The sequence below is a fragment of the Notamacropus eugenii genome, chromosome 5, assembly GCF_028372415.1.
Source record: "Notamacropus eugenii isolate mMacEug1 chromosome 5, mMacEug1.pri_v2, whole genome shotgun sequence".
In the NCBI taxonomy this organism is placed as follows: Eukaryota; Metazoa; Chordata; class Mammalia; order Diprotodontia; family Macropodidae; genus Notamacropus; species Notamacropus eugenii.
The window spans coordinates 340,256,851-340,273,417 of NC_092876.1; the positions used below are offsets into that span (position 1 = coordinate 340,256,851).

The 16,567-nt window shown below is 43.0% G+C and overlaps 1 protein-coding gene across 8 annotated transcripts in view; it reads left to right on the top strand.

The window, feature by feature from the left end:
* MYLK (myosin light chain kinase) overlaps positions 1–16,567 on the top strand; it is a 454,770-nt gene that overhangs the window by 347,875 nt on the left and 90,328 nt on the right. For 7 of the 8 annotated variants that reach the window (XM_072613766.1, XM_072613765.1, XM_072613763.1 and 4 more), the window contains one exon: positions 6,456–6,524. In XM_072613766.1, the coding sequence (XP_072469867.1) occupies positions 6,456–6,524 (69 nt within the window). Of the gene's footprint in view, positions 1–2,941; positions 2,963–6,455; positions 6,525–16,567 lie in introns of those variants that run through there. The other variant, XM_072613771.1, reaches the window with a different exon arrangement.

The window sequence follows — 16,567 nt, forward strand, 5'->3', positions numbered from 1 at the left end:
AGATGAGAATCTGGCTTGTAACAAGTACTCTTGGAAGAGATTCCAGCACCAAGCTTGGTAAGAATATCTGTTGTCTGGAAGTTCTTCCAAATGTTTAACATCGGTGTTTCCTGCTCCAGCGTTAGTCCAGTTTCTCTGGTTCCAGCATCAGTAAGGATAAACAGCATAGAAACCCCTGGAAGGGACCTCAGGACATAGCTAATTCAAACTTCCTCCCAAGGCAGGAATCTCCTCTATAAGCATCCATGACAGGTGGTCATTCACTCTCAGCCAGAGTGCTTCCATTGATGGTGAATGAGACAGCCCCAATCTATGGGGATCAAGATAGCCTAATCTATCACTGTACATCTATAATGATTAGAAATTTTTTTCTGATATTAAACCAAATCTCTCTCTCTCCCTATAACTTCTTGGTAGTCCCACCTAAAGAAGTACAGAACAAGTCTACTTATTTGCCAGCCTTTCAGGAATTTGAAAGGAGCTATTATGGCTCCTTTGAAGAATCTTGGTGGTAAAGTGAATAGAGTGCTTACGTTAGAGACAGGAAGACTTGAGTTCTAATCTCCCTTCAGTCATTTGCTTGCTCTGTGACTCTAGGAAAGTCATTTAACGTTCTCTGCCTCAGTTTCCTCATCTGTAAAATGAGGATTATAATAGCCCTATCTCCTAGGGTTGCTCTGAGGATCAAATGAGATAATATATGAAAAGTGCTTTGCAAGACTTAAAGTTCCATAGACTTTATACCCTCATGTCTTCTCTTTAGGAGGGTAAAAAAAAAAATTCACATTTACTCAGTCTCCCCCTCAGTCCTTCCTCCTACAGCCAAGGTAAGGGAGAGAGGTTTGACTAAGGGGGAAAGAGATGTTAGGAAGAGGGAGACAGATAGATAGCTTGGACTTTTTTGCTCTGCCACTCTATGGGGACTCCTAGGGAGCCCTTCTTCCTTCTCTCAGTGCCTCATTTTCCCTGCCTGGGATCTGACCATTTGGTATCAGCTGGTTGGAGTGGGCGAAGAACAAACACATCCCTGCCCCTAGGGAGCTGCACTGTAGAGCCATCCTAGGAGTGGAATGGGGTAAGCCATTAACCATATATGGACAAGTTTTCCTCTGTAAGCAGCAGCCCCCCACTTCCCCACACCTCCATTTTCCTCTCCCAAGTTTATTTCGGGGCATGACCAGGCCAGCAAAGGACTTGGGCCCTGGGGCACAGATTGGGAGATGGAGCTCAGTTTCAGCAGAAAAATGATTAAAATAGTCAGAAAATACAAGCTGCTTGGAAAAAAAAAGTTTTTTTATTACTATTATTTTTATCCCCTGGGCAGCTGTGTGAACACAAAGCTGGTTTTGATTAAACACAACAGCTTTTCCAGCCCACTCACTGCTTTGGTTCTCACGGAGGTGAATCCATCCCTCAGTCAACGGCATTGACCGTGCTCCCCCTATGAGAGGACCCTTGTCCCGGGTGATAGAGGGAAGAAGAAAGAGGAGATCCACAGCACGTTATCTTCCAGTAGCCCTCCATCCAAGAGGAGAGACAATTCTCCCTTTAGACTGCTTACCCCTGGTATGCCCCTACCCCTCAAGACTGGATAAGACAACAAAATGTATATGATTTTTTTCCCAAAGGACTTTCAAAAATACACACAAAGCAAAGGGGATAAACCAGTTCAGCTGAATAAGTAACCTGAGGGCCTGATATGGAGCTGGTGAAGGGCAAACCTAGTTGGGGGGGAGGGGGTAAGTAGAGTTATTTAAGGAAGACTCCCTGGAGCTGGCAGATTTGGAAGAGGGCAGGCATGGTGTGGGTTGGGAGAGAAAAAAAGGACAGAATATCCCAGTATGAAAGAGCAGTCTGTGCTGTAGGAACGTGCAAATAATTACCAGTAAGATCGCCATGCATTTATATAACACTTCATGATTTTCACCATTCTTGAAGCCTGTGAGGGGGATGGGATGCATAGTATTTTCTTGGTTTTACTTTTGGGAAAACTGAGGCCTGGAAAAGTTAGGTTTATAGTTGTATGGCCTCCTTCTCCCTAGTAGGCACTCCTTATCCTTGATTAGCCCCCTGGGGAAGGGAAGGGACTGAACATTTATTTAGCACTTACTATGTGTGATGCACTATGATAAGTACTTTTTATTCTCATAACAGCCCTGCAATGTATTTGCTGTTATTATCCTCATTTTACAGATAGGAAATTGAGGCGGTCAGAGGTTGTAACTTGCCAAGGGTCACACAAATCTAGATTGGAAGGCAGGTCTTCCTGACTCTATACCCAGTGCTTTATCCACTGAGCCACCAGGCAGTATGCATTATTAACATGACATCACACAGCAAGGGGCCAGAATTTGCCCTAGAATACAAGTGTCCAGACCCATTTCTAAGTAGAAGCAAGTCACTGTCCCATTTGGGAAGGTAATGACTTTCTTTGGACCCAGTACCTAAATTGAGCCCTCACAATCCTGGGTTTTTATCACAGCCATCACATTTCTCATCATGTGCCTCAACTTAGCTCTCTGTAAAACGGAGCTCATCCTTCTACTTTTCTTTTTTCCTACCTGGTCCTACTCATTAGAAGGAAGGCTGTGAAAAGTATTCTGAAGCCGAGGTTCCCAAACTTTTCTGTTCCACAGTCCCTACAACCCCCCTTCCCAGAGTTCACCTCTGTAAGTCAGTGCTATTGCTCAGCAGCTGCTGGGAGCTCCATGACCATGGCCTTTCTTGGCACCAAAGTAGATATTACAGGAAGGAAGGGAGGAGGAGGGATCAGGACAGGGAGGAAGCTGGCTCACCCCATCCCTAGAGTTCACAGTTCTCTCTACCACTACCCATCAGACTGTCAGGAACTCTGCAACCCCAGCTTTCATGACCTTCTTGGAATATTCCCTGTGACCCCTGCAGGTCCTGACCCTCAATCTGAGAAACCCTAGACCTAATGGGAACTAGACAGATGACGCTGGTGAGGTGTTATGTTGTGTTATGTTTAAATAAGAATAGTCCTGGCTGATGGTGTGTTTACGTATGTGTGTGTGTGTGTGTGTGTGTGTGTGTGTGTGTGTGTGTGTGAGAGTGATGGGAGGACTGGGGCAATCACAGTTGTGTTCATATTAAATAATTTAACTCCCAGTTGGAACAAGACCTTTATGCTCTAGGCTGCTTAGTTCTCAAGGATAGAGGTCTTCCCAGGAATCAGTACAGAATGGTTGGCTGATGGTGACCTGGGGTGAGGGTGGGGTGGAGAAGGGTGTTTAGAATGGCCACACCAAAGTTCTAGTGGTAGCTATCTGGGCTCCCTTCTTCTGAGGTAAGGTGACAGTGAAGAGGGGACATAGTGTTATGGGTTCTGGGATGGCTTTTTTCAAATACTTCTTAAAGATATCCAGGTTGGGACAGCTAGCTGGCTCAATGGATAGAGCAATAACCTTCAAGGCAAGAGGAGCTGAGTTCAAATCCAGCCTGACACTTAATAGCTGTGTGATCCTGGGCAAGTCACTTAACCCTGATTGCCTCAACAAACAAACAAAAAAAAATATCCAAGAAAAGAAATTTCAAAACCTCCCTTGTTCCCCCACCTTACCTCACCTAGTACTTCCTTCCCAGTCAGTCCCACAGTGATAAGACATTATAGTTACATATAGGCAGTGTGTCACAGTGGAAAGAAGGCTAAATTTGAAGTCAGAGGTCCTGGGGTTCAAATCCTAGCTATTCTACTTAGACTACTTATTCTAGCCTGTGTTACCTTGGGCAAATGAATCACTTACTCTCTCTGGGTCTCAATTCCATGGCTGTAAAATGAGAGAGTCGGATGAGATGACTTCTGAGCTCCCCTAGCCCTAAATCCCCATGGTATCTAAACTTGGCCCCTTCTGTAGGTTTGTTTCCTGCCTATTTGAGAGAAGGGGTTCCTTAATAAAGAGGGAAAACCTTCAGAAACTGTAGACCATTTAAAAAATTTTCATGAGTCTTGCTGACAAACATATGTCAGAGGGTCTAGATAGCCCATAAAGAGACTCCTCCATCCCCTATGTTATAGACAGCAGTGTTACCATTAAGACTGGAGGAAAGCAAGGCTAGCATTAGACCTCAACAAAGTCTGCATAAGGGGTGTTCTTACTCCTATAGAGTAAGAAAAGAGAACAAGAGAAAGAATGAGTTTTACAGGTAGGGCAGAGTTGCTGTGACCCCTACCATGTCCTTCTAGGACCAGTCTAATGGCTAAACCAGAGGCTAAAGGTAGCTGATACAGAGCTAAAGGAGTTCTGTTTCAGCAGCCAGTTTGTTCTCTATCATCCCCCCAACCAGTCCTAGAGGTGGAGTCAAAGATGGATGGACCCCAACACCCCCCCAAACTCCTCCCCATGCCAAGCCACAGGAATGTGGCAAGAGCCTCCTTTAGAAATTCCCACCCCCTTCTTCCTCCCACTGGGCTTCCAAGCACAAGCAGGAAAAGAATAGAAAGGGGACTTCCTAAAAGACAGAAGGCAGATTCCACACCCATCCCTCCATACACCCCACCATACACACCCAGTACTATCCTTAAGGACCATCTCTAGGGGACAGGGTAATGAGTGAAATGTTAGGGCCTATTAATCAGAATATAGCCAACCCCTAAAGATGCATACCCACTGTCCATTTCCACTCAACCCAGTCTTTCTGTATGTTTTTTTTTTTTACCTCCTTTTACTAGTAGAAGTAAACAAGGTACATTATCCCTTATTTTGACTCATTTGCCATCTTTCTCCCCTTTCCCCTAGATCCCCCATTTACATGGAAAATTGAGAGTGACCTATAGAACATGGAGGAGTTCTAAGATTATCCTAGCATTACTCCTCCTCAAAAGCCTGGTATTATTGGAATTGAGGGACAACTAGGTTGTACAGTGAAGGGAATGCCAGGCCAGGAGTTAGGAAAACCTGAGTTCAAATCTGGCCTCAGGCACTAGCTATGTGACCCTGGGCAATTCACTTAACTCTGATTGCCTCAGTTTCCTCATCTGTAAAATGAACCAGAGAAGGAAATGGCAAACCACTCCAGTATCTTTGCCAAGAAAACCCCAAAAGGGACCATGAAGAGTCGGATGTGACTGAACAACAACAATGGGAATTGAGGGGTAGAAAATGCAGTGTTTTGCTTGAGGAGATGTGATGGTTATGGCAGATCCCAGGCTCATAGAATCAGCATAGACAGCGCTAAAAGTGGAACTCAGAGGCCATGAGGAAACTGAGGCCCAGAATGGTCAAATGGTTTGAACCCAAGTCCTATGACCCCAAATCCAGAGCTTTTTCCATGATATGATGATTCATAGTCATATGAAGGTTAGCCATGAACTGGGCTTAGTAAATCTTCGTCTTGACCCATATCTGTGTATGTGCCCATCCCTTCACTCCCAAGCTTCTCTGGAGGGCAAGGATTGGCCCCATCCTCCTTCCTCAGCACCCAGTGGGCAATTCTATTCAACAAATAAAAGATAAAGAAAAAAAACCCAGCTCTTGCCCTTGAGAAGTTTATGTGGTTGGAGGGAGTGGAGCTAACTACAGGCACAAGGAAAATGAAGAAAAGAGAGAATGCGAACTGGGGAGGTCAGGAGGGCTTTCACAGGGAAAGTGGTGCCTGAGCTGAACCTGGAAGGAAGGCCAAAATTTCTAAGAGGTGGAGCTGATGAGGGGAAGTGCATTCTGGTCCAGGATGGACGGCTTGTGTTCAACTCAGAGACAGCCATGTTCTAGGAAGGGCAAATAGTCCGTTTACCTGCATGCAGGGTAAGGTATGGCTGTCCTCAAAGTCTCAGTAGCTTAAAACTGAACTAAAGGGCCTCTTAGTTGCCTCTGTGATGCCCTTTCAGCACTAAGTCTATGCTGATTCTATGATCTCTGGAGCCTTACATCTAACAAAATACTCATAAAAAAATATTCCCATAATACAAGGCTATAGGGAAAGAAGTGATGCAAGAATGTTCTTAAGCTATTCAAACTAACTGCCCTAAGATTTTGGGGACACCTTTTACTGACAGCTGGCATAACTCCAAGCCCTAGCTAATTATTTAATGCAAAGTTGCCTTGGCAAGAAGGTCCCACTCTGCTGTAAGCAGTAAAGAGTTAACTCACACCAGCCCTACTCACCCCTCACCCTCACAGTGTGCTTTTCAGTACATGCCATTTTCAAGAACCTAATGTTCTCTCTCAATCTGATTTATAAAGGAGATTCTCCTGGGTTAGCCCCCTGCTGAGCAAGGTGTTCCATTTCCAACCAGTGATGAAGGCCAACCGTCTTCACATGTTCTGCACATTGTGCAGAAAGTCCTCAGGCCAACTGAAAATGAACAGGGAGAGGAGACCACACGTTGGGTAGAGGTGGGGGTGTGGCAGAAACATGTTGTCATGACTCACAGACACCATTGGTTTGGTTTCCAACTCCATGGTTATTTTTCATTGTTGTTATTTATCTCCTTCCAGGTGCTCCACACAGTCAGATGAAATCTCGACGTCCTAAGAGCTCAGGCCCTCCTGTCCTCGGAACTGAAAGTAAGCGATCTCCTCTTTCTGTTTCTTCTCTCTGCTATGGTGGAGTTGACTAAGAGGTTCCTGTGGAATAGAGAATGAAGGAGTAAAGTTTCATTCTTCAGACCTGGGCTAAATCTTAGAAGATGGAATTTAATAGGGATAAATGCCTATATTGGATGGTAAAAAGTCTCAATGAGAATCCTAGTCACAGAGAGGAGAATCTTGGGAGAGATGCATAACTTGTCTTCATATGTTTGAAGAGTTAGTCAATTGCAAAAGATTACTTGTTCCTGGCCCCAAAGGGCCAGACTGGGTAGCTCATTATATAAACAAGAAAAAGGGGAGAAACAAGGCTTTATTGAGTACCTACTAGTGCCTGCCAGGCACAGTGTTAAGCCCTTTACAAATAATATGTCATTTAATCTTCACAATTACCCTAGGAGGGAGGTGCTATTATTAACTCCATTTTACAGTTGAGGAAACTGAGGCAAACAGAGAGATTAAGTGACTTGCCCAGAGTCACACAAGCTAAGTGTCTGCAGCACATTTGAACTCAGGTCTTTAGGACTCCACTGTGCCACCTAGCTATCTCTGGATAGAATGTTGGACTTAGAACTAAAAGGACCTGAGTTTGAATTCTGCCAAACTATTTGACTCTAGGCAGATCACTTCAACTTTCTGTAAAAAGAACACTTAGTCTTGATGACATTTAAGGTCCTTTCCAGCCTGAATTGCATGATTGAAATTTCAGAGGCAGATTTTACCATGCTATGAAGAAAAGCTTTCTCTTTTTTTCTAATAAAGTTATTTTTTGTTGTTTTCAGCATTCACTTTTATAAGATTCTGAGTGTTAAATTTTTCCCTCTCTTTCCCCAAGACAGCAAGCAATCTGATATAGGTTATACAAGTACACTCATATTAAATATATTTCCACATTAGTCATATTGTGAAAAAAAGAAACAGAACAAAAGGGAAAAACCACGAGAAAGGGGGGGAAAAGAGAGAGAAAATAGTATGATTCCATCTACATTCAGACTTCAGAGTTCTTTCTCTGAATGTGAATAAATTTTCTAACTCTTAAGAGTGGTGCAAAGATAGAATGGGTTGCCTTGGTTGGTAGTGAGTTTCCTATTTCTAGAAGTCTTCAAGAGAAGGCTGAATGACTGATCATTTGCAGTAGTGTAGGAGGGATTTCCTGTTAAGGTAATGACTCACACTAGGTAATTTCTGAAGTCCCTTTCTGCTATGAGATTCCATATAGCTCCATATGACAGCTCCATAAAGCTAATTACTCCATAGAAATGACAAGGAAACATTTCACACAAATAAGAGCTTTCAAGTAATTGTAAATGGATAAGAATCAAATGAATGACCTGCCTTAGAAAGTTGAGTTCCTTACTGCTTGGAGGTATTAAAAGCAGATGCTGGAAGATCCTTGTCAGGAGTGTAGTAGAAAGGGCTCCTGCGTTAGGTTCAGGGATTGGAGTCAGTGACCCAAGATGCCTTGCAGTGTTAAGGTTCTGTTTTCTGTGGTCTCTGGCTCTTCTTCCAACTAAGCATCATATTCAATGATGCCCTCCACTAGGCCTTCACTCTTGACCCAGTCTTCTTAAAAGGACTGTCTTTCCCATCTCCTGTTTTCACATGGCAGAGGAGTGTCCCCAACTGCCATGATTTCCATCTATCAGATACATAAAAGACCAGAGCTACATTATTCATACAGAAATGGAGGATTCAACTATTCAATATTCATCAGATTTTCAGTCAGCAAGTATTTACTACATGTAAGGCACTGTGCTAAGTGCTGGAGATAAAGAGAAAGGCAAAAACACAATTCCTGCCCTTAAGGAGCTCACCTTCCAATTGGAGAGACAACATGCACATAACTCTATACCTTAAAAGGCTATAAAATGTAAAATGGAGGTAATCCCCAAGGAAAAATCTCCACCAACTATAGGGAAGAAGGTAGGGACCATGAAAAGGTTCCTATAGAAGGTGATTTTTGAGCTAAATCTTGAAGGAAGTCAGGTAGCCCAGGCAAGGAAAGCAGTGCATTCCAGGGGAGGGGGACAGTCAGGGATTTGGGGAGTTGGAGTGTCTAATTGGAAGACCTGCAAGAAGGTTCTGGATTGTAGTGCATGTGAAGGAGGAAGACTGGAAAAGTAAATAGAGATCATGTTGTGAAGGGTTTTAAAAGCTAAAAGAGTTTATATATGATCTTAGAGGTAATAGGGAGCCACTGGAGTTTATTGCGTAGGGAAGGATTGATTTGGTCAGACCTTTGCTTTAGGAGGATCATCTTGGCAACTGAGTGAAGGGCAGATTAGAGCAGAGAGAGATTAGTCTAGGCATCAGGTGATGGGGGCTGCACCAGTGTGGTGACTACAAAAACCACTTCTGTCTCCCATCATAACTATTTCTTTTTATATGCAAGGTTTTTGTTGAGTTCTTTTCTCCGACAACAGATTTATTTTCCTAATGATGTTTAGCTCAGGATGTATGGTAATGAATATATACCACCTGGGAAGCAGGAGGATGTGGAGGAGGTGATGGGACACTAAACTGAGATTAAACCTTTACTGTGGATGAGTCACAAAAGCAGATGGCCCAACTCCAGATAAATGAGTTGCCTTTAATGATAAAACATCACTATTTGTGAACTCATAGAAAGTTCTAAGAAATATCACTACAAAGATTGATATTGACTGGGGAAGGGGACTGTGTGTTGTCTGTTGTTCAGTCATTTCAGTCATGTCCAACACTTCATGATCCCAGTTGGGGTTTTCTTAGCAAAGATACTGGAGTGGTTTGCTATTTCCTTCTCCAAATCATTTTACAGATGAGAAAACTGAGGCAAACAGTTAAATGACTTGCCCAAGGTCATACAGCTACTAAGTGTCTGAATCTAGATTTGAAGTCAGGTCTTCCTGACTCTAGACCCAGTGCTCTATCTACTATTCCAGCTAGCTGTCCCAGAAAAGAGGAAGAGTTTACCGAAAGAACTAATTATATCACTAGAGTACAATTATTAGTGAACATGAGTGGAAACATGAAGAGATCATAAAAGATCACACACTGAATGCCAGTTGGAAATGGGCAATTCAATAAATGTTATATTGAGTACCTACTATGTGTAAGACACTGAGTTAGAGGCACAAAGAATCATAGGACCATAGATCCAGAGCTGGAACAAAGTCCTCCAAAGTCAACTAATCCCCTATTCTACAAATGAGGAAACTGAGGACCAGGAAAGATAAGTGACTTACCAAGGATACATAGGCAGTAAGCATACGAGACACAATTTGAACCTAGGTTTTCTGACACCACAGTTAGTCGTCTTTCCCCAGCTCCAAGTCTTCCTACATGAAAGACAATATAATCCCTGTCCATAAAGAACTTACAGTCTAATGCGAGTGGGGAGGTGACATATTGCTGTTTATTTGTTTCATTTGTTTCTCTTTGTGACCCCACTTGGGTTTTTCTTGGCAGAGATACTGAAATGATTTGCCATTTCCTTCTCCAGCTCATTTTACAGAAGAGGAAACTGAGACAAACAAGGACTTGTGTCTGAGGACAGATTTGAACTCAGGGAGATGTCATCCTCATTTCAAGCTTGGCACTCTATCCACTGCTCTAACTATCACTAGACATATATACATAAATAAATGTCATGCAATGTAGAATGCAAAAAGGGAAAAGATACATTCAGATGGAAGCGTTGTAAGATTTGAGGATTCCCTCTTTTATCTAGAGGGGATCAAGGAGGTTTTTAGTGGAGGTGGCACCTTAAAGTCTTGAAGGAAGAGATTTAAACAGAGGTGTGTGTTTCAGGCATAGGGAATGCCTTGTACCAATGCAGAGTTAGATACAGTTGCTAATACTGGAGGAATAAGTTATAAGTACATTGTTCTAGGCATGAGAGGTCATCCTTCCCTTGTCCTTAGCATTAGATAGTTTGGGAATCCCAAGAGATGTGGGAGACAGAAGAAAACACAGCTGTGGGGAAAGGGATGGATATCGAGGAGAGGCAATCAAAACTGTCATTTTACACTCTAGAGAAGGCCAAAGGAACCCTGGCAAAGTCTTTAGTTAGTCAGTTTGCATGGGGAAAGGTCAAAAAATAATACCTATTCTCAAGGAGGTCAGTCTACTGGAAGAGACAACATGAAAACAACCATGTAAAAACAAGGTATGTACAGGATAAACTGAGGGAGGGTGTTAAATTTGAGAAAAAGCATTCTTCTTGAAGAATGTGGGACTTATAGGTAAAACTTGAAGGATGAGAGGTAAGCCAGGAGGCAGAGATGAGAGAGAGTTGCAGGCCAGTGATAATGCTCCAAGTTGAGACAAAGAAAGTTTCCTTGGTTTCTTCACTTTCAATTTAGCTAATGGCTTCTTAATTAGCAAATACTAAAATGGATGGAGCAGCTAGGTGGTGAAGTGCATTCTCTGAGCTGGGAATCAAGAAGATTCATCTTTCTGAGTTCAGATATGGCCTTAGACACTTATTAGCTGTGTGACCCTGGGCAAGTCATTTAACCCTGTGTGCCTCAGTTTCCTCATCTCTATAATGAGCTGGAGAAGGAACTGGCAAACTATTCTTGTATCTTTGCCAAGAAAACCCCAAATGGAGTCAGGACTGAAAAATTACTGAATAGAATGGGTAACTAGGGGAAGATATGGACTCTTCTTTAGAGGCATATAATAACAGAGGGAGTATCATCTTTGTGAGCTAGCATAGGTTTGATTCTGCTTAAAAGAAAGAGGTAGTGAATGAGAGGACAAGGTCAGTCCTATCAATGACAAGATTCTGAAACTAGTGTAGACACCCCACTATCCAGGGTCAGCTGGAGAAAATAGAGGTTGTGTAGCATGATGGGATAATCACTAGATCTGAACTCACAACACCTGGATTTGAATCCTGGCTCTGGTACCAAAGTGGTCATGAGCAATCCACTGTACTTCTCCAGGATTTAATTAGTCTGTCAACAAGCTTCATAGAAGTTTCCTCACCTGAAAAAAGTGGAACTAGAAATAGATTATTTCTAACATCCCTCCTGGCTCTAAATCCCATGTAGAACCTGGACACTAGACTAAATAACCACCTTTTCATTCATTCATTTGGTGGGCAAAATGGTAGGAAGTTTCCTTGTCTTTCCTAACAGCACATTTTGAAATATCTGAATATCTAGAATGTATCTAAGGCCAGATTTGAACTCAAATCTTTCTGACTCCAGGCCTGTTATGGAAAACTCTCAAAGGGTATATTTGTTGATCAGGAGTTTAATGGAATCCTATTGGCAGGAAAGGGGTCACTACTACATAGAAGTAGGAGTTTCATTTCAGTTCTTACTAGAGAGCCTAAAAGTTGACTTTGTAAATTGTGTGCCTTCTGTGTTCCCTCCTTCTTTGAGAAAAGGGAAGACATCTTCTTTGTGACCTGGGAGAGGGTTTTTCCTGATGAGAGGCAGGAGATGGACTGGATGACCTCTTTAAGGCCTCTTCTCTTCTTAATCCTTGAGAAAGTGCAGATAGATTCTTTGGTCATGTGGTTGTTCTGTTGTTTCAGTCATGTCTGACTCTTGGTGACCCTATCTGGGATTTTCTTGGCAAAGGTACTGGAGTGGTTTGCCATTTCCTTCTCCAGCTCATTTTACAGATGAGGAAACTAAGACAAACAGGGTTGTGACTTACCCAAGGTCTCACAGGCAGTAAGTGTCTGTGACTGAGTTTGAACTCAAGAAGATGAGTCTTCCTGACTCCAGGTCCAGTGCTCTATCCACCCTACCACCTAACTGCCCACTCCTTGGTCATATTGTCCTTTGAATCAATGTTAATTGTTGGCACATTTTCACTATTTCTCATCCCCCTTGTGAAGGGCTAACATAGGCTGTATCTAGCTAAGAAATCCATCTCCCTCACCCCTCCTCACTCCCCCACCTTCCCCCAGCTACTGAAAGAAAATTGTTTGATTTTCTTGTCAGACTGGGGTTGCTCCTTCCTCACCACCCGCCCCCTCCACTGACAGCTGTGTGAGTAAAGTATCAGCACTGAGTTTGTGCAGAGCTCATCCCTCCATCCACTTCCCAGCCCCCACCCCTGGACTTTGAGGAATCAGCTTTCTGAAAACAGTTGTGTTTGTCCTTTGCTGAAGAAGACCATGCCATCAGAGAAATGATGACATGACTTGCACTTGACTTTGTTTTGAATGAGGGAGGGCTGTGCAGGTCACCAGCCTCACTTCTCCTCCAGAACCATCTGAATCCAGTGACCAAATATTCATCAGGATGACTGGAGATGACCCAGGATGCACTGGGAGACTTTGGTGCCTTTAGACCAAGGGCTATACAGGTACTCACTTAGGGTGAGGTAATGCCCATTCATTGAATAAACCTGTTCTTTCTTTGCCTCATTAAAGGGGCCATGCCCTGGCTGCTTTTGAAAAGACTAAAGAGGAGATGAAGGAAGATTTGCAATCCTACTTAAGAGAGTCTCCCATCTAATGGGGAAAGCAGGATACGGGCTTCATAAAAAAGAAACCTTACCTATGCATAAGACTAGAGGAACATAGACTTAGGGGATCTCTGAAGCCATCTTATCCAATCCCATCATTTTACAGATAAACAGATGAGGCTCAGAGATGCTGTGACTAGGCTCAGATCACACAGGTAGTAAATAGCATGGGTAGAATTTCAATCGTATTCTTCGATTCCAAATCCAGCAGGTGTAATTCACACTGAATGCCTCCATGACGGGATATGGTTGGGCAGAAAACAAAAATATGATCAGAATTTGGTGGGGTTAGCTCTAGAAAATTTTAGGAGGAGAGGAGTTTTTTAACCAGAGTATAGAAGAAGAAAAGGAGGACATTGATTGGGGGAGAAGATATAGAAAGTTAACAATAACTTGTACAAAAAGAACATACACTGGAATGGAGGGGTTCTGTAGAGAAGTCAGCAAGAAGATTATGGCTTGTAGAATAGGGTTAAACTAGAGAGTGAGAATAATGAGGGTGGAGATGAAACAAAGTCAACCTGAGAAGTGAAGGCCTTGAAGGCTAGACTCAGAAGAGTTTGTCTGGATAGAGAGGGAGGTGTCCAGGGAGGCAGAGGAGTAGGAGGCAGAGAAGAAGGCAGAGAAGGGAGAAGAGATTTTTTTTTTGGTGGTCCAAGTCCCTAGATAATAAGGAGAGTGAAGATCAGGAGTACGACCACCTGAATTTCCTGTGCTATTACAGAGTTGTTGTTGTTCAGTCATGTCTGACTTCATGATCCCATTTGGGATTTTCTTTGCAAAAATACCGAAGTGTTTTGCTGTTTCCTTCTCCAGCTCATTTTACAGATGAGGTAACTGAGGCAAACAGGGTGAAGTAACTTACCCAGGAATATCTGAGGCCAGGTTTGAACTCAAATCTTCCTGATTCCAGGCCTGGCACTCTATCCATTGTGCCACCTAGAGGCCCTGCTATTACAGAGTAGTGACCCATAATTCAAAACTGTAAATCCAAAACCTTTCTGTGAACTATGGAGTATATTTTTCTGCTCATCAGATTGCCATTCCTAATGATAAAAGGCACTTTAAAGTTCTGGAGCTCACACTGACTCACAACAGCTTCCCCACCTCTGCTTTAGACTATCCTCATGGGACCAATCAGTTAGTGTTTATTCAGCACCCTCTATGTGCCAGGCCTGTGCTAACTACTAGGGTATAAAAGTAGGATAGTCTCTGCCCTCAAGGGGTTTACATCCTACCAGAGAAGCAATATCCCTGTTTACAAAGCACCTCCAAAGCAACACAGTAACCTTGGCAAGAAACCAGGACACTAGAAAAGGGGTCATTCAGAAGGTGGTCTGTCTGGTGGGGTTGTCCCTATCTAGGCAGCTGTGAGGCACCTTTTGTTGCAGCCAGCCTGGTCCTGAGAGGAGCAAGGAAGTGGTTCTCTAGCATAACACTTGGTCCTGTGTCAGGGAGCTTTCTGTGTGCCCAGCATTGGAAAACAAGGGAGGAATAGATTGAAATCCAAGATAGAGAAGATGCGCCTCTTCTTGGGATGTGCCTACTCCTAGGTTCTTGCCTACTCCTTGGATCTGGAGATGCAAAAAATTTTGGAATCCATTTAGTCCAACTCCCTCTTCTTTTCAGATGAGAAGGTTGCAGGGCCAGGGAAGTTAACTGAATTATCCAAAGGCACAGAGGGCAGGATTTGAACCCAAGAGTATACTGGAAAGATCTTGAACTATAAAGGTCAGAGACCATTAGTCAATCCTCTTCACCTTAAAATGATAAAACTGAGGCTCTAGGTTACTAAACTCAAAAGTCAAAGATGGAGTATGAACCAAGGATATTTGACTCCACTGTTTACCAGACTGTCTCCTACCAACCTGTTGCAAGGATTCTCTTCTCCATCCAGGATCCTGCTTCCCATCTTCTGCCACTGCCAGAGATAGGTGGAAGTGGGGAGATGGATGTCTCACCTTTATGGCTGTTGTCTTCTCCCTCTCCCTGCTCCCTCCTCATAGCCTCAATGTGACAAAAAAAGAGAGAAATCTGCTCTGAACTAAGGAGAGAAAGAGGGATGGCAGGCTGAGCTAGGAGGAAAGAGAGAGAAGGATGGCAGGCTGCCATATTTCCCTGGATCTTGAGACCTGCTGTGGGTGTTTATGGAATGCTTCATAGCAAGAATTTAATGACAACACTTAAGAGAACGCTTCAGCCCCTCTTCCTAATCCAGACAGAGCTTTCTTTCAGAGAGAACAGAATGTCCTTCTCTCACCTTTGGGAAACAGAGAAAGACTCCTGACTTCATTGTTTCTGTGGAAGGCAAGATCCTGCCATCATTGTCCCAGTCATTAAAACCCAAAACTTCAAGGTTTATTATTAATATCTCTTTTCTCCATCACACTCCATCTTATTAATCACCAAGTTCTATTATTGATTTGACCTCCAAATTCGATATTGAACCCAAACATTTATTTCAACTCCCATTGGCCTAGTTCAGGTGTTTATTACCTCTCTAGAGAACCATTTCAATTGTCTCATAATTGGTCTTCCCACATTTAGTCTCTTTCCCCTCTATTGAAACCCCATGCACTGCTACTAAATTAATCTTCCTCACACACAGCTCTGATCATGTCACACACAATCCTCTGACTCAGAAATCTTCAGTACCTAAACCTCATTGCCTAAAGACCAAACGTCATAGGTGCTTAATAAATGGTTAAATGGTTGATTGGATGAATGGATGCTTGAACAAACATTGAAGACAGTGTCCTAGGCTCCTTGGCCATGGTGAAGTGGAGATAAAGGTGAAGAAATGAAGCCCTCTACTTAGATTGCACTAATACTGAGAGTTTTGTGATAGGGCAGTGCCTAGGAAACATGGGGTTGTGGAAAGAGCCTTAGACTAAGAATCAGGAAGCCCAAGATCTAATCTGGACCCTGCTGCTGCTTAGCTTTGGGATCAGCATCAAATGACTTAGCCTCTCTGCAATTCTTTTTCTTCACCTATAATGGATGGTGGGATGAGGAAAGGTCCAGGTTCCCTTCCAGCTCTTACATTTTGAGATTCTATGAAAATTGCTATCAGGGAACCAGACAAAAGAGATGTTTCAGCTGTCCTCCATCTTCACTGAGATGGGAAATGCCATAAGTGGAAGGATGGTATGCCCACAAAGTGTTTTCTTCACCACCACCATAAGGTGTAGGTAATGGAAGTATGGTGATCTTCCCAGTTCACATATAGGGAAAATGAGGTACAGAATTATGATTTGCTCAAGGTAGTCAGTGGCAGGACTGGACTCAAGTCTCCTGCATATAAGCTGAGTATTCCTTGCACAACACCAAGTTTACATTTGATGAAATATAAGTTCCTTGAGGTCTAGGGCTGTACTTTTCTGTCTTCCCAATGCCTAGCACCTACTGGCATTCAATAAACAGCTGATTGGTGCTACTTCTATAAAGATGCCTTCAGAAGAACTTAACCCAGAGCAGCATCTCCAAATATACCTTTATCAGTAAAAAAAATTCTTGCACCAACATAGGTATATTTACTTCCTTATAAATTA